The sequence below is a fragment of the Bombina bombina genome, chromosome 2 (assembly GCF_027579735.1).
Source record: "Bombina bombina isolate aBomBom1 chromosome 2, aBomBom1.pri, whole genome shotgun sequence".
Taxonomy (NCBI): Eukaryota; Metazoa; Chordata; class Amphibia; order Anura; family Bombinatoridae; genus Bombina; species Bombina bombina.
The window spans coordinates 779,297,578-779,323,655 of NC_069500.1; the positions used below are offsets into that span (position 1 = coordinate 779,297,578).

A 26,078-nucleotide genomic window follows, 5' to 3' on the forward strand; every position below is an offset into this window, starting at 1 on the left:
CGAAGTTCTAAGGAAGCTGACCGTGTCTCAAGATACTTAATAAACAGTGAGAATATGAGATCTAATGGCTCTACAAGCTTCACCACAGATTCTCTCCGATCCTGCATCTAAATAGCTAGTACCCCACTATGCCTCGGCACTACAACCGGACATTACCATAAAAATGATGTTGGCTCCGGATTAGTTGACCTACCGAAAATTGGAGTAAGATGATAAAATATAGCAGGAGGGAAAAAACAAACTCAGAGTAGTATATCCCCATTTGTGTGACGAAAAATTCTGAACTTTGCATTGACTTCAAACAGACTATCTTATATGTAAATATGTTGAACGGTTTATATTGTTGTTTTTTTTTGTTTGTTCTTTTTATTCCTTGACCCCATGGGTATCTGACAATAGAGACTTCCTATGTATCTACCATGGATGCTTTGAATGAGATCGCTGCTCTGCCGCCCACAAGTTTATAACTACTGTGCAAACATAAGGAAAAATGACACAGAATATCGTAATAATGGCAGCAGAAGCGACAACACGAATAACTCATGATGCCTCTACCTTGAGCCATAACCAAATTCAAAATGTCTTACTGCATTGCCCTAATACATAAAGGACCATTTTTAAATATAAACTCACTATTTTGCTTAAGCTAAACGCTTGTTTTCATTGAAAATCAATCATTTTGCAGCAGAAACAGCTTACATGTCTTGTCATTTTGATTATATCCGCTTACAATCTTATTTGTGAGTTACCCATTTCTTGCAATTTGTTACTCTCAGAAATATCCCTCTCCGTTCAGTATACTGTGGTATTTAAGTTACTTTAAGTTTTGGTTGATTCTAACACAGTCTCCATGTCATTAATTATTATATGCTCTCTGGATGTGGCAGGACATATTACCTTTGTCGGCTCAACAGTTAAATTATTTATGCCCCATCTTATTCTATTTAGAACTTATCCTGGGTGTACATTCATGGGGCATTTAGAATTACAGGCTGGCTCTGTCTGAATTTTACAACACACTTTTGCAAGATTAGTAGTACGTTAAACTGCCTCAACTTGCTAAATTAAATATATTTGTGCATTATTAGTTTATAATTTTGATGCTCATTTGAACTCTTATTGAAAAAGCCTAGCTTTATGAAACATCTGCAGCTATCTCATTCGCACAGTACAGTAAAGATACTAGCTGAATTCATCGTGGAGCTGCACTTTTTTCAAACTGAAAATTCGATGAATGTTTTGCGTTTGTTTTGTATTATTTTATTTTGTTATTATTATAAAACTAAGACGCACAGGTTCAACACAAGATGGTGCTTGACTAGCTTTGATATTCCTCTAAAAATATAGATTTATTTTATTTAGTACCAATGAATGACATGTACTCAAACCTGTACAGTCCACACACACTATATTTGTACTGTGAGTAGAAACTGAAATTTTTTTTTTTTTTTCTCTGTATTAAACCATAAACATCTGTACCACCAGTGATAATGATGTTTATTGTCGAACACATGTCAGTCTGTAAATTGTAATATTGTTATAGCTCTACTCTATTTACTTGTACCTATGTTTCTTCAATAAAAAGAATTGTATAAAAAAAAGAAAAAACAGAGACTTTAAAACAACACTCTTGCCTCAAAATACCCTTTTATTAAATGTTCATCAGTGCACCTAAAATGAAACACACTGATATTATATTTATAACAAATACCTAGACAGTTGAACAGAAAAATCCCCCTACATAGACAAAACAATAAATATAGTCTATAAAAATAATTCACAGTATATGACCACACTTATAAGCCAATCCTTAGGTGTATGGCCATTCCTTGAATAAAGGTAATGTGTTCACCAAATTTTATCCATTTGATCCACAAGTAAAGCAAGCCCAGTGATCCGCCAACCTCAGCTATAGTAACACAGAGGGCAAGTTCTTAAACACGGTTGGTAGCCGGGTCACCCAGCCAAACCGAACTGTGTTTTATGGACTATATTTTTTGTCTGTATAGAGGACATTTCTGTCCAACTGTCTCTAGGTTTTTGTTATTATGCAATAAATATCAGTGCGGTTCATTATAGGTATGTTCTTTTATGAACATTTAATAAAAGGGCATTCTGAGTACTGTTATAAAGTCTCTGGCCTAGATTACGAGTTTTGAGTTAGAGGCTATGCGGTGCTAACGAGCAGTTTTGTCTCACCACTCACTTACCTACAGCGCTGGTATTACGAGTTTTCAGAAACCCGTCGTTAAAAGACAAGAAGCGAGCGTTGAGCAAAATTTTGCTCATTACCGCACTCCAATACCAGCGCTGCTTAAGTCAGTGGTGAGCTGGTCGTACGTGCTCATGCACGATTTCCCCATAGGAATCAATGGGGAGACCTGGCTGAAAAGAAGTCTAACACCTGCAAAAAAGCAGCATAAAACTCCTTAACGCAGTCCCATTGATTCCTATGGGAAAATAAAAGTTACGTTTACACCCAACACCCTAACATGAACCCCGAGTCTAAACACCCCTAATCTTACACTTATTAACCCCTAATATGCCGCCCCGACATCGCCGACACCTACATTATATGTATTAACCCCTAATCTGCTGCCCCCAACATCGCCAACACCAACATACTATTTATTAACCCCTAATCTGCCGACATCGCCGCAAACTACCTACACTTATTAACCCCCAATCTGCCGCCCCCAACGTCGCCGCCACTATATTAAAGTTATTAACCCATAAACCTAAGTCTAACCCTAACACCCCCTAACTTAAATATAATTAAAATTACTATCATTAACTAAATTATTCCTATTTAAAACTAAATACTTACCTGTAAAATATACCCTAAGCTATATAAAATATAACTAATAGTTACATTGTATCTATCTTAGGTTTTATTTTTATTTTACAGGCAAGTTTGTATTTATTTTAACTAGGTAGAATAGTTATTAAATATTTTAACTAGGTAGAATAGTTATTAAATAGTTATTAGTTATTTCATAACTACCTAGCTAAAATAAATACAAAATTGACCTGCAAAATAAAACCTAACCTAAGTTACAATAACACCTAACACTACACTATAATTAAATAAATTAAATTAGCTAAAGTACAAAAAAGCACTAAATTACAGAAAATGATAAACAAATTACAGATATTTAAACTAATTACACCTAATCTAATAGCCCTATTAAAATAAAAAAGCACCCCAAAATAAAAAAAAAAACCCTAACCTAAACTACCAATAGCCCTTAAAATGGCATTGCCCCAAAGAAATCAGCTCTTTTACCTGTAAAAAAAATAATACAAACAACCCCCCCAACAGTAAACCCACCACCCACACAACCAACCCCCCAAATAAAATACTAACTAAAAAAACCTAAGCTCCCCATTGCCCTGAAAAGGGCATTTGGATGGGCATTGCCCTTAAAGGGGCAGTTAGCTCTATTGCAGCCCAAAGTCCCTAACCTAAAAATAAAACCCACCCAATTTACACCCTTAAAAAAAACACTAACCCCCCTGAAGATCGACTTACCGGGAGAAGTAATTTTATTTAGATTTCTTGTAATTATATTTAAGTTATGGGGTGTTAGGGTTAGACTTAGGTTTAGGGGTTAATAACTTTAATATAGTGGCGGCGACGTTGGGGGCGGCAGATTAGGGGTTAATAAATGTAGGTAGGTTGCAGCAACATTGGGGGCGGCACATTAGAGGTTAATAAATAGTATGTAGGTGTTGGCGATGTTGGGGGCAGCAGATTTGGGGTTAATACATATAATGTAGGTGGCGGCGGTGTCCGGAGCGGCAGATTAGGGGTTAAAATTTTTATTATAGTGTTTGTGATGCGGGAGGGCCTCGGTCTAGGGGTTAATAGGTAGTTTATGGGTGTTAGTGTACTTTTTAGCACTTTAGTTATGAGTTTTATGTTACGGCGTTGTACCAAAAAACTCTTAACTACTGACTTTTAAATGCGTTAGGACTCTTGACAGGGTAGGGTGTACCGCTCACTTTTTGGCCTCCCATGACAGACTCGTAATATCCGCGCTATGAAAGTCCCATAGAAAAAAGACTTTATGAAGTTTACGTAATTCGTTTTGTGGTAAGGCCAAAGAAGTGTGCGGTGCCCCTAAACCTTCAAGACTCGTAATACAAGCGGTAGTAAAAAAGCAGCATTGGGACCTCTTAACGCTGCTTTTTTACCCTAACGCACAACTTGTAATCTAGGCGTCTGTTTTTTCTTTTTGATTGTTTTTAAACCTTAGCACTATTATTTTTATTATATACCTATTAAATCCATTGCTCAAGGGACTGAATATACAATAGAGACACTAGGGGTATGTGTGTTTCGCTTTGGCAAAATTTGGAAAATGTTTTGTACGTCATCTAACCTATTATTAATTTAAAATGGCAGTTTAAATAAAGTCTTCCAAATGTGATATTACATTTAAACTTCAGAGGCCTTATGTAATTATGGGCTTCTCTTTCTAAAAAAACCTTCACAAAGGAAAGGGTAACATCTGCAAATGATTAATAATAATAGTAGAGTTCACCTTCTTTAGATACATATGACCCATAAGGGAAGGGAGAAACCTTATCCAACTTTTCAAATCTATTTGTTGTGTACAATTTGATGGTAATGTAGAGTATATCACGGATTAGTGTACTGCATATTGGGGGGAGGCAGTAATTTAGAGTATATCACCAATAGGGGATGGTAAGTTAGAGTGAACCACCTATTAGGGTTAGTTTTTAATACTCATGTATGTTAAAGGTCCTTATCCCAAGAAAATTATAACAATGTTCTTAGAGAGAACGATCTTTAAACAACACAGCTGTTGAAATTTTGTAACATTAATACAGTATCCAGAAAACCAAAATGATTTATTCTCTGTATATCTTTTTTTCTTACATATTTCAATGCCGGTGTCCTTTTTTTAAATTCCAAAGACCTTCTAAAATAAACATTAAATTAACTTTTTATTCTATTCTTAATTAAATCAGGCAATATTGACTGTATTGTGTACATGAGAATTGTTTTCTATTTTTCTGTTTATATAATAAAAAAAATTGCTTTTTTTAGTAGAAAAATTAAAGGCTTTACAGCTTAATTTGTAAATCATATTAATTTAAAAGAAATCATCACACAATAAAAACAATAATAACTTGAAAGTCTGATAGTGGGTAATAAAATGAAGGGCTTCCATTAAGTGCTATAGCAAAGATAGTGAACATGTGACTTCAGTATCTTTCTAACACCAGATACAAGATCAACAGATCAAGATGTTGCTCAGTTAATTATAGCCTTACCCAGATCTGCAGTTTGATCCTTTTGTCATTTCTGTAAATGGTTTTCACTTTAAAGTCGATTCCAACTGTGCTGACAAAAGCTGGGGTGAAAGAGTCATCTGCATACCGGAAAAGAAAGGAGGTTTTGCCCACGCTGCTGTTTCCGATAATTAAGATCTTGAACATATAATCAAAGTTCTGGTCGGAGGATTCTTTCTGTCCATAACGAGAGTCTGTAGCTGATGCCATCTGCGGGAAAAAGAAAGATGGGTGATGAGTGGGCGGGCAGAGAAGACGTGTTGCTGGCTTAATGCAGTGGCAATCAGACTTTGTATGCTCACTGGAAGATAAAACATATATGCTTAAAATGAGATGGTATATAAGAAATCATTATACAAAATGCCACAAAACAAGCAGACTAATTTATGTCCTTTTTACAAGAGACACAATCTCAATCCTTTAAATAAACCAGTCCATATGGATATCTGATTAAACAGATGGGACAATCCACTCATTATCATCTACCTAAACTCATCAATCACTGTTCTAACCTCTCTTGTGTTCTACCACAGGGAATCCTCTATTGATCCTGAAAAGAAGGGTTAAACTAACATAGACCTTTTTTTTTAAATAAAATATACAGAAGAATCTCCATTCAGCTCCAGAGTAAATGTCTTTCCCTCACAATTACACTTAATGTTTAACTGTCAATCATTCCGATTAGATTTCACCTCCCTTGTGATACACATGGACGAGCAGCTGAGTAGTGACATCACTGCTTCATTTCATTACATACATTTAACTTGTACTGTGACTAGATCATTTATGTGTGAGTGAAAAGTGAGCTAATATGTGCTGGTGACCCTACATTGCTACTATTAAATGAACCCCTTTCCTCAATCAACAGATAATCTGATAAGCAGGGAGACAGTATAAACACTTTAGAGACATTTCAATAGCATGGGGACTCAGATTTCCAATCTGTATTAACTGCAATATAAAAAAAAAAAAATATTATATAACCAGAGAATGACAAATTTAGAAGACAGGGAAGAAATGTATCAATTAATATGCCAAAAAAAACCAAAAAAAAAAACCTCTTTATAGTCATATGTGAGTCCAGGTAAGGAATAGGTTAAACCATTTCTAATAAAGGTTAACACTAGGTTTCTGTGTCATAGTTTCCCCATGGAAAATAGGACTGCAATATGAAAAACAAAATTAATGCTTACCTGATAAACGTATTTATTTCCGGATATGGAGAGTCCACGACGTCATCAATTGCTAATGGGAATATCACTCCTAGCCAGCAGGAGGAGGCAAAGAGCACCACAGCAGAGCTGTTAAGTGTCACTCCCCTACCCACAATCCCCAGTCATTCGACCAAAGGGAAATGAGAAAAGGAATAACACAAAGGTGTAGAGGTGCCTGAGGTTTAGTTAAAAAGAACTGTCTTAAATGAAGGGTGGGGTCGTGGACTCTCCATATCACGAAAGAAAGAAATTTATCAGGTAAGCATACAACTAAATTTATGCTTACCTGATAAATGTATTTATTTCCGGATATGGTGAGTCCACGGCATCCTCAATTACTGTTGTGAATATTACTCCTGGCCAGCAGGAGGCGGCAAAGAGCACCACAACAAAGCTGTTAAGTATCCCTCCCCTTCCCACAATCCCCAGTCATTCGACCAAAGGAAAATGGAGAAAAGGAGAAACACAAGGTGTAGAGGTGCCTAAGGTTTAGTAAACAAAAATGTCTTTAAAATACACCATACTCACCATATCCGGAAAGAAAGAAATGTATCAGGTAAGCATAAATTTAGTTTTCTTTCCTAAGATATGGTGAGTCCACGGCGTCCTCAATTACTGTTGGGAACCAATATCCAAGCCAAAGGACACGGAGGACTAGGGAGGGACAAGACAGGTCACCTAAACAGAAGGCACCACTGTTTGAAGAACCTTTCTCCCAAAAGAAGCCTTAGCCGAGGCAAAAGTATCAAACTTATAAAATTTGGAAAAAGTATGCAAAGAGGACCAAGTTGCAGCCTTGCAAATCTGCTCAACAGAAGCTTCATTTTTGAAAGCCCAAGAAAAAAAAACAGCCCTGGTGGAATGAGCTGTGATTCTCTCAGGAGGCTGCTGACCAGCAGTCTCATATGCTAATTGAATAATACTTCTCAACCAGAGAGAAAGAGAAGAAGCAGTAGCTTTCTGACCTTTACGTTTCCCAGAAAAACACACAAACAATGCAGAAGACTGACGAAAATCCTTTGTCACCTGCAAATAAAATTTAAGAGCACGCACAACATCCAGGTTGTGTAACAGAAGTTCCTTATGAGAAGAAGAATTAGGACACAGAGAAGGAACAAAAATCTCTTGATTGGTTTTCTTCCGAAGGTTGTGTCGGATAGAAATATTAAACTTTTTACGAAGAACTGCCTTATCTGCATGAAATATAAGAAAAGTCGAATTGCACTGCAAAGCTGAAAGTTCAGAAACTCTTCGAGCAGAAGAGATAGCGGTAAGAAACAAAGCCTTTTAAGATAAAAACTTAAAGTGTCAGTAAACCTTAAAAATAATTTTTAATAATAATTATATTAGTCTTATCTTTCTAAAACGTAATATTCCCTTTGAATTTTTTTAAAAAAAACAGCTGTTTTACAGACCCGTTCTCTGTGCTCTTCTGAGCGGGTCTGTTTTAGTCACACAGCGCATCGGGCCCAGGAGCGAGCTGCACTTAGTGTTATGGCGCGGTCGGGCCGGGCTGTGACTATACAGCTGGCCCGATGCGCTGTGTGAATAAAACAGACCCGCTCAGAAGAGCACAGAGAGCGGGTCTGTAAAACAGCCGATTTTTTTTTTAAATTCAAAGAGAATATTACGTTTTATAAAGATAAGGCTAATATAATGTTATATAATTCTGCACTATGTGCAGAATTATATAACATTATTTTTGAGGTTTACTGTCCCTTTAATATCTATGGAATGCATTGGCTCAAACGGAGCATGTTGCAAAACTTTAAGAACAAGATTAAGGCTCCACAGAGGAGCAACAGATTTAAACACAGGCCTAATTATGACCAAGGCCTGACAAAATGATTGCACATCTGGCACATCCACCAGACGCTTGTGCAGCAAAATAGATAGAGCAGAAATCTGGCCCTTCAAAGTACTGACAGATAAACCTTTCTCCAGACCTTCCTGGAAGAAAGATAAAATTATTGGAATCCTGACACTACTCCAAGAGTATCCCTTGGATTCACACCAATGAAGATATTTACGCCATATCTTATGGTAAATATTTCTGGTAACAGGCTTACGAGCCTGAATCATGGTCTCAATGACCGACTTAGAAAATCCATGCTTAGATAGAATTAAGCGCTCAGCTTCAGAGAAACAAGGTTTGGATGAAGAAAAGGACCCTGAAGTAGAAGGTCCTTCCTCAGAGGAAGTCTCCATGGTGGAAGAGATGACATTTTCACAAGGTTTGCATACCAGATCCTGCAAGGCCACGCAGGAGCTATTAGAATCACCAACGCCCTCTCCTGCTTGATACGAGCAATGACTCGCAGAAGGAGAGCAAACTGAGGAAATAGGTATGCCAACCTGAAGCTCCAAGGAACTGCCAGAACATCTATCAGGAAGGTCTGAGGATCCCTTGACCTCGAAACGTACTTTGGAAGCTTGGCGTCCTGTCGAGACGCAATCAGATCCAATTCCGGTATCCCCCATTTGATGGTTAACCTGTAAAACAGCTCCGGATGGAGTTCCCACTCACTGGGATGAAAAGTCTGTCTGCTCAGGAAATCCACTTCCCAATTGTCCACTCCCAGAATGTGGATGGCAAATAGGCAGTAATAGTGTGCTTCCGCCCATTGAATAATTCGAGCCACCTCCTTCATGGCAAAGGAACTCCGAGTTCCCCCTGGTGGTTAATGTAAGCAACTGAGGTTATGTTGTCTGACTGGAACCTGATAAATTGGGCTAAGGCCAGTTGAGGCCAAGTCACCAAGGCATTGAAGATCGCTCTCAACTCCAAAATGTTTATGGGAAGAGCAGATTCCTCCTGAGACCAAAGTCCCTGCGCTTTCAATGAGTCCCAGACTGCTCCCCAGCCCACCAGGCTGGCGTCCGCGGTCACAATAACCTATTAGGGTCTCCTAAAGCATGTCCCCTAAAACAGATGTTCTTGAGACAGCGACCACGGTAGAGAGAGAGTCTTTTGACGCCTGATCTATGACTATCTTCTGATACAGATCTGCATAATACCTGTTCCATTGACTGAGCATGCATAACTGCAGAGCTCTCAGATGGAATCGGGCAAAACCAACGTCATCAATTAGTAGTGGGAACCAATACCCAAGCTAGAAGACACGAAATGATTAGCGAGGGAGAACAAGAGAAGTAGACCTAAACAGAAGGCACCATCGCTTGAAGAACCTTTCCCCCCAAAGAAGCCTCAGCCGAGGGAAAAATATCACATTTGTAAGAAAAAATATGCAGAGAGGACCAAGTTGCCGCCTTGCAAATCTGTTCCACAGAAGCTTCATTTGTGAAAGCCCAAGCAGAGGAGACAGCCCTCGTGAAATGAGCTGTAATTTTCTCAGGAGGCCGCTGACCAGCAGTCTCGTAAGCAAAACTAATTATACTTCTCAACCAAAGGGAAAGAGAAGTAGCTGTAGCCTTCTGACCTTTACGCTTTCCAGAGAAACAAACAAATAGGGCAGAGGACTGGCGAAAATCCTTAGTCGCCTGTAGGTAGAATTTTAAAGCATGCACAACATCCAAGTTGTGCAACAAACGTTCCTTATGAGATGGAGTAGGACACAGAGAAGGAACAACAATTTCCTGATTAATATTTCAATCCAAAACCACTTTGGGAAGAAATCTCAACTTAGAACACAGGACCACCTTATCCGCATGAAAGATAAGGTAAGGAGAATCATACTGCAAAGCCGAGAGTTCTGAGACTCTCCTAGCAGAAGAGATAGCAACAAGATGCAAAAGCTTCCAAGATAACAAAAAACTTTAACAAAAAGAGAGAACATCTGGCACGTCGGCCAGACGCTTGTGTAACAAAATAGATAATGCAGAAATCTGAATTTTCAGAGAACTGACAGACAATTCTTTCTCCAGACCTTCCTGGAGAAAGGACAAAATCCTAGGAATCCAGACCCTACTCCAAGAGTAGTCTTTGGATTCACCGCAATAAAGGTATTTACACCATACCTTATGGTAAATCTTTCGAGTAACAAGCTTGTGAGCCTGAATCATGGTCTCAATGACCGACCCATAAAAACCCCGCTTAGACATAACTAAGTGTTCAATCTCCAAGCAGTCAGCTTCAGAGAAACGAGATTTGGATGAAGGAATGGACCCTGAGTTAGAAGGTCCTTCCTCAGAGCTTCCATACAGGAGCTATTAGAATTACCGATGCTTTCTTCTGTTTGATATGAGCAAAGACAGCAAACAGAAGAAACAGATATGCTAGACTGAAATCCCAAGGAAACGCCAAAGCGTCTATCAGGGCAGCCTGCGGACCTCTTGACCTTGAACCGTACCATGGAAGCTTGGCGTTCTCCTGAGACGACATGAAATCCAACTCCGGTACCCTCCATTTGTGGGTTAACCTGGAGAACACCTCCGTATGGAGAGCCCACTCCCGGGGATGAAATGTCTGTCTGCGCAGGAAATCCGCTTCCCAATTGTCCACTCCTAGAATGTGGATGGCAGATAGACAGCAATTGTGAGCTTCCGCCCACTAAACAATCATGGCTAAGGAACTCCAAGTTCCTCCCTGGTGGTTGATGTACGCCACTGAGATGATGTCTGACTGGAACCTGATAAACCAGGCTAAAGACAACTGAGGCCAAGCCATCAGAGCATTGTAAATCACTCTCAACTCCAAGATGTTTATGGGGATAGCAGACTCCTCCCGAGTCCATAGTCCCAGACTGCTCCTCAGCCCAGCAGGCTGGCATTCGTGGTCACAATCACCCAGGAAGGTCTCCGAAAGCATGTGCCTAGAAACAGGTAATCCTGAGAAAGCCACCACAGGAGAGGGTCTCTTGTCGACTGAACTAGATCTATCCTCTGAGACAGATCCGAATGGCCCCCATTTCAGCATGCATAACTTAAGAGCTCTCAAATGGAAACGAGCAAATGGAATCGAGCAAAGAGAATGATGTCCATGGAACCAACCATCAGACCAATTACCTCCATACATTGAGCCACTGATGGCTGAACAGTAGACTGCAGAGAAAGGCAAGAGGAAAGAATTTTGGATTTTCTGAAATATTTTTATCTAGGGAATCTATTATGGTACCTAAGAAAACTACCCTTGTAGCTGCAGCAAGGGAACTCTTTTCCAGATTCACTTTCCATCCGTGGGAACGTAAAAAAGACAACAAGATCTCTGTATGAGATTCTGCTTGTTGAAAAGATGGCGCCTGAACCAATAGGTCGTCCAGGTATGGCGCTACTACAATTCTCTGAGACCTGATCACTGCCAAGAAAGCCTCCAGAACCCTTAAGAAAATTCTGGGAGCTGTGGCAAGGCGAAAGGGAAGAGCCACAAACTTAAAGTGTTTGTCTAGAAAGGTGAATCTCAGAAACTTGCGATGATCCCTGTGGAAGGGAACATGAAGATATGCATCCTTTAGGTCTATGGTTGACATGAACTGACCCTCTTGGACTAAAGGAAGAATGGAACGAATGGTTTCCATTTTGAAGGATGGTGCCCTGAGAAACTTGTTGAGACTTTTAAATCTAGAATAGGATGAAAAGTTCCCTCTTTTTGGCGAGCCACAAACAGATTTGAATTGAATCCTAGCCCCTGTTCCCTTACTGGAACTGGCTATTCTGTAACCCTGAGATACAGAAGACCCTGGGATCTGGGACATCTCATATCCATGCTTGATAAAGAGAAAATCTGCCCCCCACTTGATCTGATCCCGGATCGGGGGCAAGCCCTTCATGCTGATTTAGACTCATCTGCGGGTTTCTTTGATTGCCTCCCCTTGTACCAAGACTGATTGGGTTTCCAAAAAGACTTGGACTGTTCCTGCTTGGAAGAGGGAGAGCAAGACTTTCCTTTGAAGTTACGAAAAAAATGAAAATTACTCTGACGTCCTTTAGAACTATTCTCCTTGTCTTGTGGTAGAAAAGACTCTTTTCCATCCGTTATATCAGAAATTATTTCTGCCAGACCAGGTCCAAACAAGGTCTTACCATTGAAAGGAAGCGCCAGAAGCTTGGACTTAGAGGTAATATCAGCTGACCAGGATTTTAGCCACAACGCCCTGCGGGCTAGGACAGAGAAGCCAGATATCTTGGCTTCCATTTCAATAACTTGCATGGTAGCATCAGAAATAAAGGGATTGGCTAGTTTAAGAGCCTTAATCCTGTCTTGGATCTCCTCCAAAGGAGTCTCTACCAAAATTGAATCGGACAAGGCGTCGCGCCAATAAGATGCCGCACTTGACACAGTGGCAATACAAACTGCAGGTTGCCTTTGAATACCTTGATGAATATACATTTTCGTCAGATAAACCTCCAGCTTTTTGTCCATGGGATCCTTAAAAGAGCAGCTATCATCTATAGGGATCGTAGTTCTCTTAGCCAGAGTAGAAATGGCCCCTTCTACTTTAGGCACCGAGCGCCATAAGTCTTTAATGGATTTAGCGACAGGAAACATCTTTTTAAAGACGGGAGATGGAGAGAAAGGTATCCCTGGCCTCTCCCATTCCTAAGAAATAATCTTCGTTGCACGGTCTGGAACAGGAAACACCTCCGCAGAGGAAGGACCATCATAGTATTTATTACGTTTACTAGACTTCTTAGGGTTGACCACGACAGGAATATCAGAGTCGTCCAAAGTAGCCAATACCTCCTTTAACAGTACAAGAAGGTGTTCAAGCTTAAATCTGAAGTTTACTTCTTCAGTAACAGATGAAGGAATTTTACTGTCCGAATCTGAGATGTCACCCTCAGAGGCTACCGACATATCCTCCTCATCAGACTTATGAGAAACGGCAACCAGTGTAGCAGTAGGCGGAACAGAAACATTACTATCTGAATCTCTAAGTTTTCGCTAGCATTTTCCCTTTAGCATAGGAAAAATCAGATAATGCCACAGAAGATAGCTGTGCAGCGAAATTTATAGGCAAATATATGCCTCCAGGAGGCTGAAAGGTACCGCAGGGCACTGCATGTGATGCCACTAAGGCTTGGGACGTTCAAGGAAAAAGCTGTGGCATTGCCTGAACAGCATCATCCTGAGAGACATAGGGCTCAGAGATAATCTCTCTCTACATACGAGAATACTAGCTAAGCATGCAGCACAAAATTGAAAGAAGAAAACAATTTGCGCCTCCAAAATTGAAAATAAAATTTAAAATGTAAAATTACTCAGTACTGTCACTTTAAGAACAGTACGCCGGTCACAATTTACATTAGCTGATTGTGACGTCTGTAATCTAATTTAAAACAGTTCTACTTTTCAAGAAAAAACAAAAGCACACAGAAAAATCAGCATCAGTAAGGAAGGACGCCGCTCCGCTAAAAAATTTAAGCAGGTCACTTGACTCGCCAACAAGAAACTGTGTATAAAAAGAAAGCGTGCTTTTCTGATCACTTCCCCGCCATAAGGCAGTAATGGCATACCATTATATGTCCACATGACAGCAAGAATACATGGCTGCTAGTGAAAAGCGCAATTTGAACAAAGCAAAAAATACATATCACTCTGAATAAAATCATGCAAGAAACAGCACACAATTGTTAATCACAATTTACAAAGCAAACCGCTCTAACTGAATCTGAGAGCGACTAGTCCACTGCCAGGACCTACACCTCAGCAGGGCAGCTAACGTTTTCTACAATGAATCTCATTGAACACATAAAAAACAGAAGTGACCATGACAAGCTTAGCTAAACATACAGCCCACAATAAAATAAAAAGGGAAAATACTTTTTAAGCCCAATAAAAAAGTATTAATCCCTGTCTCTTAAGCACAATATCAGTGCCTGTTCCCTGCCTTAAATATCCTGCACGAAGGATATACATGTCCCTGAACATTGCAGCGCAATCTACTTAAGTGCCCATCTCCATACCTAGAAGACAAAAAGGCACCAAAATCTTGCTTGTAGCAAAAGAAATCCAATTTTCTTCAGACACCAAAATTTCCCCTCCTCTATTGACAGAGGCAAAGAGAATGACCGGGGATTGTGGGAAGGGGAGTGACACTTAACAGATCTGCTGTGGTGCTCATTGCCTCCTCCTGCTGGCCAGGATTGATATTCCCACTAGTAATTAATGATGTCGTGGACTCTCCATATCTTAGGAAAGAAAATGGCAGCTGGTGAGAATATACTTCACACATTGGTTAGTAGATCCCCAGGTAGAAAATATAATAATGTAAATATGTCCCAATTGCTGTGTGTTTAAATGTCCCACAATATCTCCATAATGCATTTTGCCATCAGAATACTGGTGTAGACATGAGACCTGCAGCTTTAATCAATTGACAATTCAGAAGCAGTTCAAGATCCAAAATCAAATCAATAAACAAATATAGTATATAAGCTAATAAACAGCAAAATCAACATAAAATAATGCATCACCTTCTATGCATAGATGACAAAGGAAAGTAGCAAGATTTTAACTTTTTGTTAATTTAATAAATTAAAAATGAAGATAAGCTAATAAAAAAAAAATTAAATAAAAAACAAAGAAACAAATGAAAAAGGTGGAATACCTAATCAGTAAAGTTTAAAATAGAGATTTACAACTCCACACAGATTATAGTTCTCATGGAGCCCAGACCATACAGAGGGATTTTGCAGTGTACAGGGAGTGCAGAATTATTAGGCAAATTAGTATTTTGACCACATCATCCTCTTTATGCATGTTGTCTTACTCCAAGCTGTATAGGCTCAAAAGCCTACTACCAATTAAGCATATTAGGTGATGTGCATCTCTGTAATGAGAAGGGGTGTGGTCTAATGACATCAACACCCTATATCAGGTGTGCATAATTATTAGGCAACTTCCTTTCCTTTGGCAAAATGGGTCAAAAGAAGGACTTGACAGGCTCAGAAAAGTCAAAATAGTGAGATATCTTGCAGAGGGATGCAGCACTCTTAAAATTGCAAAGCTTCTGAAGCGTGATCATCGAACAATCAAGCGTTTAATTCAAAATAGTCAACAGGGTCGCAAGAAGCGTGTGGAAAAACCAAGGCGCAAAATAACTGCCCATGAACTGAGAAAAGTCAAGCGTGCAGCTGCCAAGATGCCACTTGCCACCAGTTTGGCCATATTTCAGAGCTGTAACATCACTGGAGTGCCCAAAAGCACAAGGTGTGCAATAAAGAGACATGGCCAAGATAAGAAAGGCTGAAAGACGACCACCACTGAACAAGACACACAAGCTGAAACGTCAAGACTGGGCCAAGAAATATCTCAAGACTGATTTTTCTAAGGTTTTATGGACTGATGAAATGAGAGTGAGTCTTGATGGGCCAGATGGATGGGCCCATGGCTGTATTGGTAAAGGGCAGAGAGCTCCAGTCCGACTCAGACGCCAGCAAGGTGGAGGTGGAGTACTGGTTTGGGCTGGTATCATCAAAGATGAGCTTGTGGGGCCTTTTCGGGTTGAGGATGGAGTCAAGCTCAACTCCCAGTCCTACTGCCAGTTTCTGGAAGACACCTTCTTCAAGCAGTGGTACAGGAAGAAGTCTGCATCCTTCAAGAAAAACAGGATTTTCATGCAGGACAATGCTCCATCACACGCGTCCAAGTACTCCACAGCGTGGCTGGCAAGAAAGGGTATAAAAGAGGAAAATCTAATGACATGGCCTCCTTGTTCACCTGATCTGAACCCCATTGAGAACCTGTGGTCCATCATCAAATGTGAGATTTACAAGGAGGGAAAACAGTACACCTCTCTGAACAGTGTCTGGGAGGCTGTGGTTGCTGCTGCACGCAATGTTGATGGTGAACAGATCAAAACACTGACAGAATCCATGGATGGCAGGCTTTTGAGTGTCCTTGCAAAGAAAGGTGGCTATATTGGTCACTGATTTGTTTTTGTTTTGTTTTTGAATGTCAGAAATGTATATTTGTGAATGTTGAGATGTTATATTGGTTTCACTGGTAAAAATAAATAATTGAAATGGGTATATATTTGTTTTTTGTTAAGTTGCCTAATAATTATGCACAGTAATAGTCACCTGCACACACAGATATCCCCCTAAAATAGCTATAACTAAAAACAAACTAAAAACTACTTCCAAAAATATTCAGCTTTGATATTAATGAGTTTTTTTGGGTTCATTGAGAACATGGTTGTTGTTCAATAATAAAATTAATCCTCAAAAATACAATTTGCCTAATAATTCTGCACTCCCTGTATTTAAGGACAGCAGTTAATTTTTTTCCATATGCTTTACCTAGTTGAGTCTAGAGGGTAGGTCTTCCACAGAGGAAAATGTAGTTAAGTTTCCAAACAGATGGGGGACAGCGACTTGCTGCAACAGTTTTATTTTATTTGTAGTGTTCCTGTTTTACAAAACAACAGTTTGGGATGGACCTGGGCAAGGGTATTCATGTGCTGCTACATAAAGTTCCCATCTGGCTAAGCCATCTCCAATACAAAGGAGAAAATTATTGATTTTGTGAATCCTGTCTTGTGTCCAACACCATTGCATTAACATTAATTCCCTTTATTATGGCATCCATTTAAAGGGACAGTCAAGTAAAAAAAAAAATGTTTCAAATAGGGCATGTCATTTTTTTTTTTTTTTTTCAAAAGTACTTTTTATTGAGGTAAAGTCATAAGTAAAACAGTACATATACATAGGAGATTCATGGCAACATGCCGATATGATATACATCGAAAAAGCAACATAAATGACCAGTATAACAGACATGTCTTTAGAATTATGTACATTCCTTGAGAACCATCCAAGGAGGATGTTCCTTAGCCATGAGTTATACCTCTTTTTCAATATAGTTTTTATTTTACATCAGCATTACATCAATTTTTCCCAAGGAGTGCATCATTAATAATTATTGTATGCCATTTATTCATCTACCTTATCTTAAACTAAAGCTCTAAATTATAAATAATCAATTTTTCTCGAAGGTCATCCTTGACCAGAGCAATATGCATGCATTTTTTATTTCAATTAACTCAGTTAATTATGGTTGCAATTGAATACTTGCTAAGCCAACCATGATAACAATCAACATAACTAAATAAATCAATTATCCTAGCAAACTAACATCTTTTCTTTTTTTTTTTTTTCTTCTTTTCTTCCCCTTCCTCTTCCCTTCTCTTTCCCTCTTTCTTCAGGGAAAAAAATTGTTACATGCAATTCATTACATCTACCTCATCTTGATTTAACTAAAGCTCTAAATTATAAATGATCAATTTTTCTCGGGAGTCATCCTTGACCAGAGTAGGTTACATGCAGTTTTGATTTCAATTCACTCAGCTGGTTATAGATACAGTTAATTAATTGCTAAGCCAGTCATGATAACAATCTAAAAAAAGTGAAAATAAATTAGACAACCACATAAACAACCAAACTAACAAACCAATACAAAAAAAAAAAAAAAAAAAAAAAAGGGGGGGAAAATTAATTAAGAAATAAGAAAAAGATTTCTCCTGTCCCCCCCTTCCAAACCCCAGTCCCCCCCTCACCAAACATCCAGCAAAACCAATTCAGAATTTCTGAATGGATAAATTAGATGATCTATTTCAGAAGGTGGGAACATCCTGATAAATTTAGCCCATTTACTGAAAAACGCTATTATTTCTCGTTCTGAGGATAGATCCGTTGCTTTTTGTTCGATTAGGCATTGTTTTTTAAGATAATTCTTGAGCTCAGTAATTGTAGGGCTATATCTATTCTTCCAATTTCTAAAGATTAAATTTCTAGCTGCTAGAATAGTTAAGTTTACTATTTTGGAGTCGGTGAAGTCCCTATTGTTGTTCGACAGGAAAATAATCATGGGCAGCGAAAGTTTAATATATGTAGTCTTCATCCTTTTAAGTAACAGGTATTCAGTTTTACACCAAAATTGTTTGAGTCTAGGGCAATTCCATATCATGTGAATTAAATCCGCTGCCGGTAAACTACATTTTGGGCATTTATTGAAGTTTAGGTTATGCCACCTGTAGCCTTTGTCGGGGGTGAAATAAGTTTGATATAATAACTTTATATGAGACTCCCTCCAAGTTTCTGCAATTGTAGCATCGTTTGCTAATCTTATAGATCTAGCTACTTGTAATTCACTCTCTATATTAATATTACTAAGTATTGTCCATTTATGAGCTATTTTCTCTAAATTCACATTTCCTTTATATGAAATCATAAGGGTGTACCAGGGTGATATGGAAAACAAACCTGCTCTGGTCAAGGCCACCCAATTCTCCAATCTTCCCCAAGTCCATTTCCAGGGGAACTTATTTACTAATTGTAAAGTATAATGTCTAGCTTGGAGAAAGGTAAAAAAATCCTGATTGCTCAGGTTAAAATCGTGTTTCAGTTCCTCAAATGATTTAATATTACCTGTCTCTGGATTAAGAAATTGTGAAACCAATTTTAGTCCCTGATTATGCCAATGTCGCAATTTTACCGATTGAGATCCCTCTTGGAATTCGGAATTCCCTAGGAAAATTTGATATCTGGGTATATTGATATCCACTTCTAACAGTATAGCTATTTTTCTCCAGGCAGCAATTATCGTATATATAGTTTTGAAGATTTTCACTTGCTTAGGGATCAAATGAAGTGAGATGTGAAGCATAGATGTGGGCAACAGAGGGTATATTATACTGGCTTCTAGGTCATAATCTGAAAAATGATTTGTTCCCGCGATCCAATCTGCTGCGACTCTTCCTAGGAACGACAAATTATAGAGATATATATTAGGCAATGCCAGACCTGCCAACTGCCTAGGAAGATATAACCTTTGCAAGGATATTCTGGGTTTTTTTGATTGCCATATAAATTTACGCAATGCAGTGCTAAATTTCTTAAAGTCATATGATTTTAATCTAATAGGGATATTTTGCAATATGTAGCAGATCTTAGGCAGTATTACCATTTTAAATAGTGCGATACGTCCAGTTAATGAAAGTGGTAAATTCTGCCAATTTCTCATCTGCGTTGTAGCTTGTAGGAGAATTGGTGATATATTCAGAGAGTACCATTCCTGAGGATGAATAGAAATCAATATTCCCAGATATCTAAACGTTTTGGTCACTACCTTGAAAGGGTTATCTATATAGGAGTTTTCCTTCATTCTTAGCCATAATAATTCTGATTTCATGTTGTTCATTTTGTAGCCTGAAAAATAACCAAATGTTTCAATTATTTCCAATAACTTTGGAATGTTAAAGGGACACTGTACCCAAAAATGTTCTTTTGTGATTCAGATTGAGCATGAAATTTTAAGCAACTTTCTAATTTACTCCTATTATCAAATTTTCTTCATTCTCTTGGTATCTTTATTTGAAATGCAAGCATGTAAGTTTAGATGCCGGCCCATTTTTGGTGAACAACCTGGGTTGTCCTTGCTGATTGGTGGATAAATTCATCCACCAATAAAAAAGTGCTGTCCAGAGTACTGAAACCAAAAAAAAGCTTAGATGCCTTCTTTTTCAAATAATGATAGCAAGAGAACGAAGAAAAATTGATAATAGGAGTACATTAGAAAGTTGCTTAAAATTGCATGCTCTTTCTGAATTACAAAAGAAAAAATTTGGGTACAGTGTCCCTTTAACTAGGGTGTTAGAGATGTAGACCAAAAGATCGTCTGCATATAAGGCTATCTTAACCTCCTTATTAAGAATTTTAATGCCCTCGACTTGTTGTCTAATTTTAATAGCCAGTGGCTCTATTGCCAAATCAAATAGTAAGGGAGATAACGGACACCCCTGCCTTGTACCTCTTTTTAATCTTATTTTGTCAGATACTAACCCATTAGTAATTAAACTTGTAGATGCTTGTAGACTGATTTTTTTTAACTAGGTTGATAAATATATTCCCCAGTCCAAATCGTTCTAATGTATCGAATAAATGTTCATGATAGACCCTATCAAACGCTTTTTCAGCATCTATAGCTAAAATAGCTGCGTCTGGGTAGGTCGGAGGTAGTCTTTTTTCTGAATTATTAAAATAATCAATAATCAGAAGAAGTTGTCTTATTTTAGCTGCTGAGCTGCGTTTGTATAGAAACCCAGCCTGATCACTATGAATGATCTCAGCTAGCCCTCCCTGTAATCTTTTAGCTAAAATAGAAGAAAATATTTTATAGTCAGAATTTAATAAAGCTATAGGTCTATATGATTCCCTTTGTTGTGGATTTTTTCCTGGTTTGAGTATTAAAGTGGTATAAGATTCCACAAAGTTTGATGGAATTTGAGTCTCTTCTAAAAAGAAATAATTAAAAAGTTTGGTTAGCTGGGGAGTAATTGTTGTTTCTAAAGTTTTATAAAATTCGTTCGGGATTGCATCGGGACCAGGGGCTTTCTCAGTTTTTAATGTTTTAATTGTTTGCATTACTTCTAATTCGGTTATTGGAGCGTTTAATTTAGCTTTAAACTCAGTATCACACTTTGTAATGGGTGTATCCTTCCAAAATTTGTCTTGTGCATCTGTCTTAGATATAGAGGTGGAGTATATGGCTTTATAGTATTGCAAGAAAGATTCTGAAATTTCCTCCGTTGTGGTGAGACTATTCCCATCCACCTGTAGACATTCAATTATGTTGGACTGTTTGGAGTTTTTTACCAGTTTAGACAATAGTCTGCCTGATTTGTTACCATATCTATAAAACTTTGATTGATATTTTAATTCCATTTGCGTTGTTTGTGAGAATATAAAAGTATCTCGTTCCTCTTTCAATTTGACATATTTTTTCCAATATTCCTCTAGTGGGGAGATCAGGTATCTATTGTATGCATTCACAACAGAATTTAATAATTGTTTTTCCTTTAAACGTGCTTTTTTTTTTTTTTTTGCGGTATAAGAGATAATATCACCCCTTAACACGGCCTTCGCCGTTTCCCAGATAATTGGCAGACTAGGCACCGAACCTTCATTTAAATTAAAAAATTCTTCCATTTTATTTTGTATCCAATTCTTATATTTCTGATTATTTGTTAAGTATTTTGGGTAGAAGAAACGTGACCCTCTTGATTGGTTCTTTTGAGTTGGAATATCTAAAGTTATGGGGGCATGATCTGAGATACATATTTCCATGATTGCTGCCTTAACTCCTATATTATATAACTTGTCGTTTACTAAGAAGAGATCTATTCTCGATAAAGATTTAGATGCCTTCGAATGACATGTGTATCCTTTATAATCTGGGTTTTGAGCCCTCCACACGTCCCTTACCGCAAGATTATGGAAAATAGTGTTAAACAGTTTTGCTTCTAGATTATCTTTTTTAGTCTTTCTTTGTGTATTACCGTGTCTAAATCTATCTAGGGGGCATCGGGGGGCCATATTAAAATCACCCGCTATCACTACATAGCCTTCTGCTACCTGTAACATTTTGGCTTGGAGGGAGTCCCAAAATCGTTGATCTATTACATTCGGGGCGTAAAGGTTACAGATGGTGTATAGTACATTAGAGATTTTCAACTTTAATATTATATATCTGCTATCTATTATTGTGTCTACTATCTGATAAGATATCTTTTTACCCAATAGAATAGCAACCCCTTTTTTTCTTTTTAGTGACGGAGCAAATATTACCTCCGCTGCCCATGAAAATCTTAACTTCAAGGATTCTTCACTGTTTAGGTGTGTCTCCTGTAATAATGCTATAGATGTTTCGAATTTACTAAGGTGAGCTAAGATCGTTTTTCGTTTAATTGGAGAGGTTATACCCCCTATGTTCCAGGACGTTATTCTAATTGCGTTATTCATTTACCTATTGTCCATGGAGACCCAGCCCCCTCACCCCTCCCAAGAACAGGAGAGGGGGGTAGGGGGGAGAAAAGAAGAAGATCAGCGGGGGCCTACAAGGGAAGGATAGCAAGGCAGGGGAAGGGGGGAGAGGGAGAAAGAGAGAGACAGGAAAAAAAAAAAAAAAAAAAAAGGGGGTAAAAATAAAAAATTAAATACATAATCTGTTCTATATAGTGAAGCAGGGAATGCATTCTCCATTGCATTATAAACTTGTTATTTCTTACCCACATACTTTATATACAGGAGATAAATAAGAAAGAAGACAGAATGAGGGGAGATGCTTATCAGTTTATCCCCTGTTCCACTAATTTTTTCTCCGCCTCTTCAACTGAGTCAAAAAAAAACATTTGACCCCCTAATAACAATTTAAGTCTAGCAGGATAGATGACAGTGGCCTGCCACCCTGCCTTAAGCATCTTTCCACAGACCGGGGAGAGCTCCCTCCTTTTTCGAGATGTCTCTATAGAGAAGTCCTGAAAAAGCAAGATTTTATTGCCCTTATACATGATAGGTTGGTTTTTACGATAATATTGTAGAAATAATATTTTGTCCTGAAAGTTTAAAAATTTTGCAATAATTGGTCGAGGTTTAGAAGTAGTGTTAGGACTATCGGCAGCTCTCCCCAGTCTGTGGACTCTTTCAATCAAAATAGAGGACTGGGATTCTGGAATTTTAAGAATTTGAGGTAGAATATCTGTCATTACTTTCATAAGGTCTTCCTGCTTAAAAGGGTCTGGGAACCCAATAATTCTAAGATTATTTCTTCTTGACCTATTTTCTAAGTCATCTATTTTTGCTTGTAATTTTATAATTTCGCTCTGGGTGTCCTCAATCTGGGGTATATGAGAGTTTGTTATGTCTTCTAAATCTGAGATTCGTTGCTCGACTTCTTGAAGTCTCCTAGAGTATTGTCTCACTTCTGTTGTTAGTAGAGAAAAATCATGTTTCAGTTCATTTTTTAGAATATCAAATTTAGGAGAGATTGCTTCAAGGATATTAGCTACCAAATCCTGGTTCTCTTGTGATACTACAATTTTTGGGTTTTTTAATGTGGTGACTTCACTCAGATTTTCTGCTGTGATTTCTGTTGTATTCTTATTCTTACGTTCCCTATTCTTGGACGTCATGCCTTGATTGTGCTTAATAGTGATAGTGGGTGAGGTGATATATTTATCCATTAATTAAGGGCAAGGGTGTGAGTCCTGTGATTAAGTGTAAAAGATCCCCCCTTGGAAGAGGGGAAGTCGTGGTCTTGGTGGGGGAAAAAAAGGAAGGGTGAGACAGGGAAGAGAGAGATAGAGAAAAAAAAAAAAAAAAAGAAAAGGGATAAGTGAACGTGCTGTGTGGATTTTAAGGTGCAGTATATTGCCCCATGTGATGACAGTGAGTTCTTGTTGAGAAAAATAAAAATAAAAAAAATTCGTGAGAAAAGTGCATTAAAGTGATAAAGCAACCAAGTGACAACCGATTTAGTTAATCAAGAGATGGCGGCCAGAGGGAATAAATTCTGTTAACACAAGACTTTAAGTTCTCTTTTTTTTTAGATCCAATCCTCCCTTTCCCCTTCCCTCCCCTCCCTAGCCACCTATATCCTCCTTTCCTTCCTCTTTTCTCTCCTCTCTTCCTCCTTATTATTATAAGGATTTAATCAGGTGAATGACTGCGGGGCGGGTAAATAAATGGGGGATTATTAAGTATGACCTAAATCAATTATTTATATCATTTATGTATATTTTTCTTTGACTCCTAACCTTGTCTTGCTACTGGAGGAAAAAACATAATTTATGCTTACCTGATAAATTCCTTTCTTCTGTAGTGTGATCAGTCCACGGGTCATCATTACTTCTGGGATATTACTCCTCCCCAACAGGAAGTGCAAGAGGATTCACCCAGCAGAGCTGCATATAGCTCCTCCCCTCTACGTCACTCCCAGTCATTCGACCAAGGACCAACGAGAAAGGAAAAGCCAAGGGTGAAGTGGTGACTGGAGTATAAATTAAAAAATATTTACCTGCCTTAAAAACAGGGCGGGCCGTGGACTGATCACACTACAGAAGAAAGGAATTTATCAGGTAAGCATAAATTATGTTTTCTTCTGTTAAGTGTGATCAGTCCACGGGTCATCATTACTTCTGGGATACCAATACCAAAGCAAAAGTACACGGATGACGGGAGGGATAGGCAGGCTCTTTATACAGAAGGAACCACTGCCTGAAGAACCTTTCTCCCAAAAATAGCCTCCGAGGAAGCAAAAGTGTCAAATTTGTAAAATTTGGAAAAAGTATGAAGCGAAGACCAAGTTGCAGCCTTGCAAATCTGTTCAACAGAGGCCTCATTCTTGAAGGCCCAAGTGGAAGCCACAGCTCTAGTAGAATGAGCTGTAATTCTTTCAGGAGGCTGCTGTCCAGCAGTCTCATAAGCTAAACGAATTATGCTACGAAGCCAAAAAGAAAGAGAGGTAGCGGAAGCTTTTTGACCTCTCCTCTGCCCAGAGTAAATGACAAACAGAGAAGACGTTTGTCGAAATTCCTTAGTTGCCTGTAAGTAAAATTTTAGAGCACGGACTACATCCAGGTTGTGCAGTAGACGTTCCTTCTTTGAAGAAGGATTTGGGCATAAAGAAGGAACAACAATCTCTTGATTGATATTCCTGTTAGTAACTACCTTAGGTAAGAACCCAGGTTTAGTACGCAGGACTACCTTATCCGAATGAAAAATCAAATAAGGAGAATCACAATGTAAGGCTGATAATTCAGAGACTCTTCGAGCCGAGGAAATAGCCATTAAAAATAGAACTTTCCAAGATAACAACTTTATATCAATGGAATGAAGGGGTTCAAACGGAACGCCCTGAAAAACATTAAGAACAAGGTTTAGACTCCATGGTGGAGCAACAGTTTTAAACACAGGCTTAATCCTGGTCAAAGCCTGACAAAAAGCCTGGACGTCAGGAACTTCTGACAGACGTTTGTGTAACAGAATGGACAGAGCTGAGATCTGTCCCTTTAATGAACTAGCAGATAAACCCTTTTCTAAACCTTCTTGTAGAAAAGACAATATCCTAGGAATCCTAACCTTACTCCAAGAGTAACCTTTGGATTCACACCAATATAGGTATTTACGCCATATCTTATGGTAAATCTTTCTGGTAACAGGTTTCCTAGCCTGTATTAAGGTATCAATAACTGACTCAGAAAACCCACGTCTTGATAAAATCAAGCGTTCAATTTCCAAGCAGTCAGCTTCAGAGAAGTTAGATTTTGATGTTTGAAGGGACCCTGTATCAGAAGGTCCTGTTTCAGAGGTAGAGACCAAGGTGGACAGGATGACATGTCCACCAGGTCTGCATACCAAGTCCTGCGTGGCCACGCAGGTGCTATTAGAATCACTGATGCTCTCTCTTGTTTGATTCTGGCAATCAATCGCGGAAGCAACGGGAAGGGTGGAAACACGTAAGCCATCCTGAAGTCCCAAGGTGCTGTCAGAGCATCTATCAGGACTGCTCCTGGATCCCTGGATCTGGACCCGTAACGAGGAAGCTTGGCGTTCTGTCGAGACGCCATGAGATCTATCTCTGGTTTGCCCCAACGTCGAAGTATTTGGGCAAAGACCTCCGGATGAAGTTCCCACTCCCCCGGATGAAAAGTCTGACGACTTAAGAAATCCGCCTCCCAGTTCTCCACTCCCGGGATGTGGATTGCTGACAGGTGGCAAGAGTGAGACTCTGCCCAGAGAATTATCTTTGATACTTCCATCATAGCTAGGGAGCTTCTTGTCCCTCCCTGATGGTTGATGTAAGCT

At 38.7% G+C, this 26,078-nt stretch overlaps 1 protein-coding gene across 1 annotated transcript in view; it reads right to left on the bottom strand.

Annotated features, from left to right (window-relative positions):
• The window catches only part of RAB3A (RAB3A, member RAS oncogene family), a 249,179-nt gene that overhangs the window by 175,423 nt on the left and 47,678 nt on the right, over window positions 1–26,078 (bottom strand). Inside the window, exon 2 of the mRNA XM_053702943.1 lies at window positions 5,305–5,532. Coding sequence (XP_053558918.1) covers window positions 5,305–5,532 — 228 coding nt within the window. The remainder of the gene's footprint in view (window positions 1–5,304; window positions 5,533–26,078) is intronic.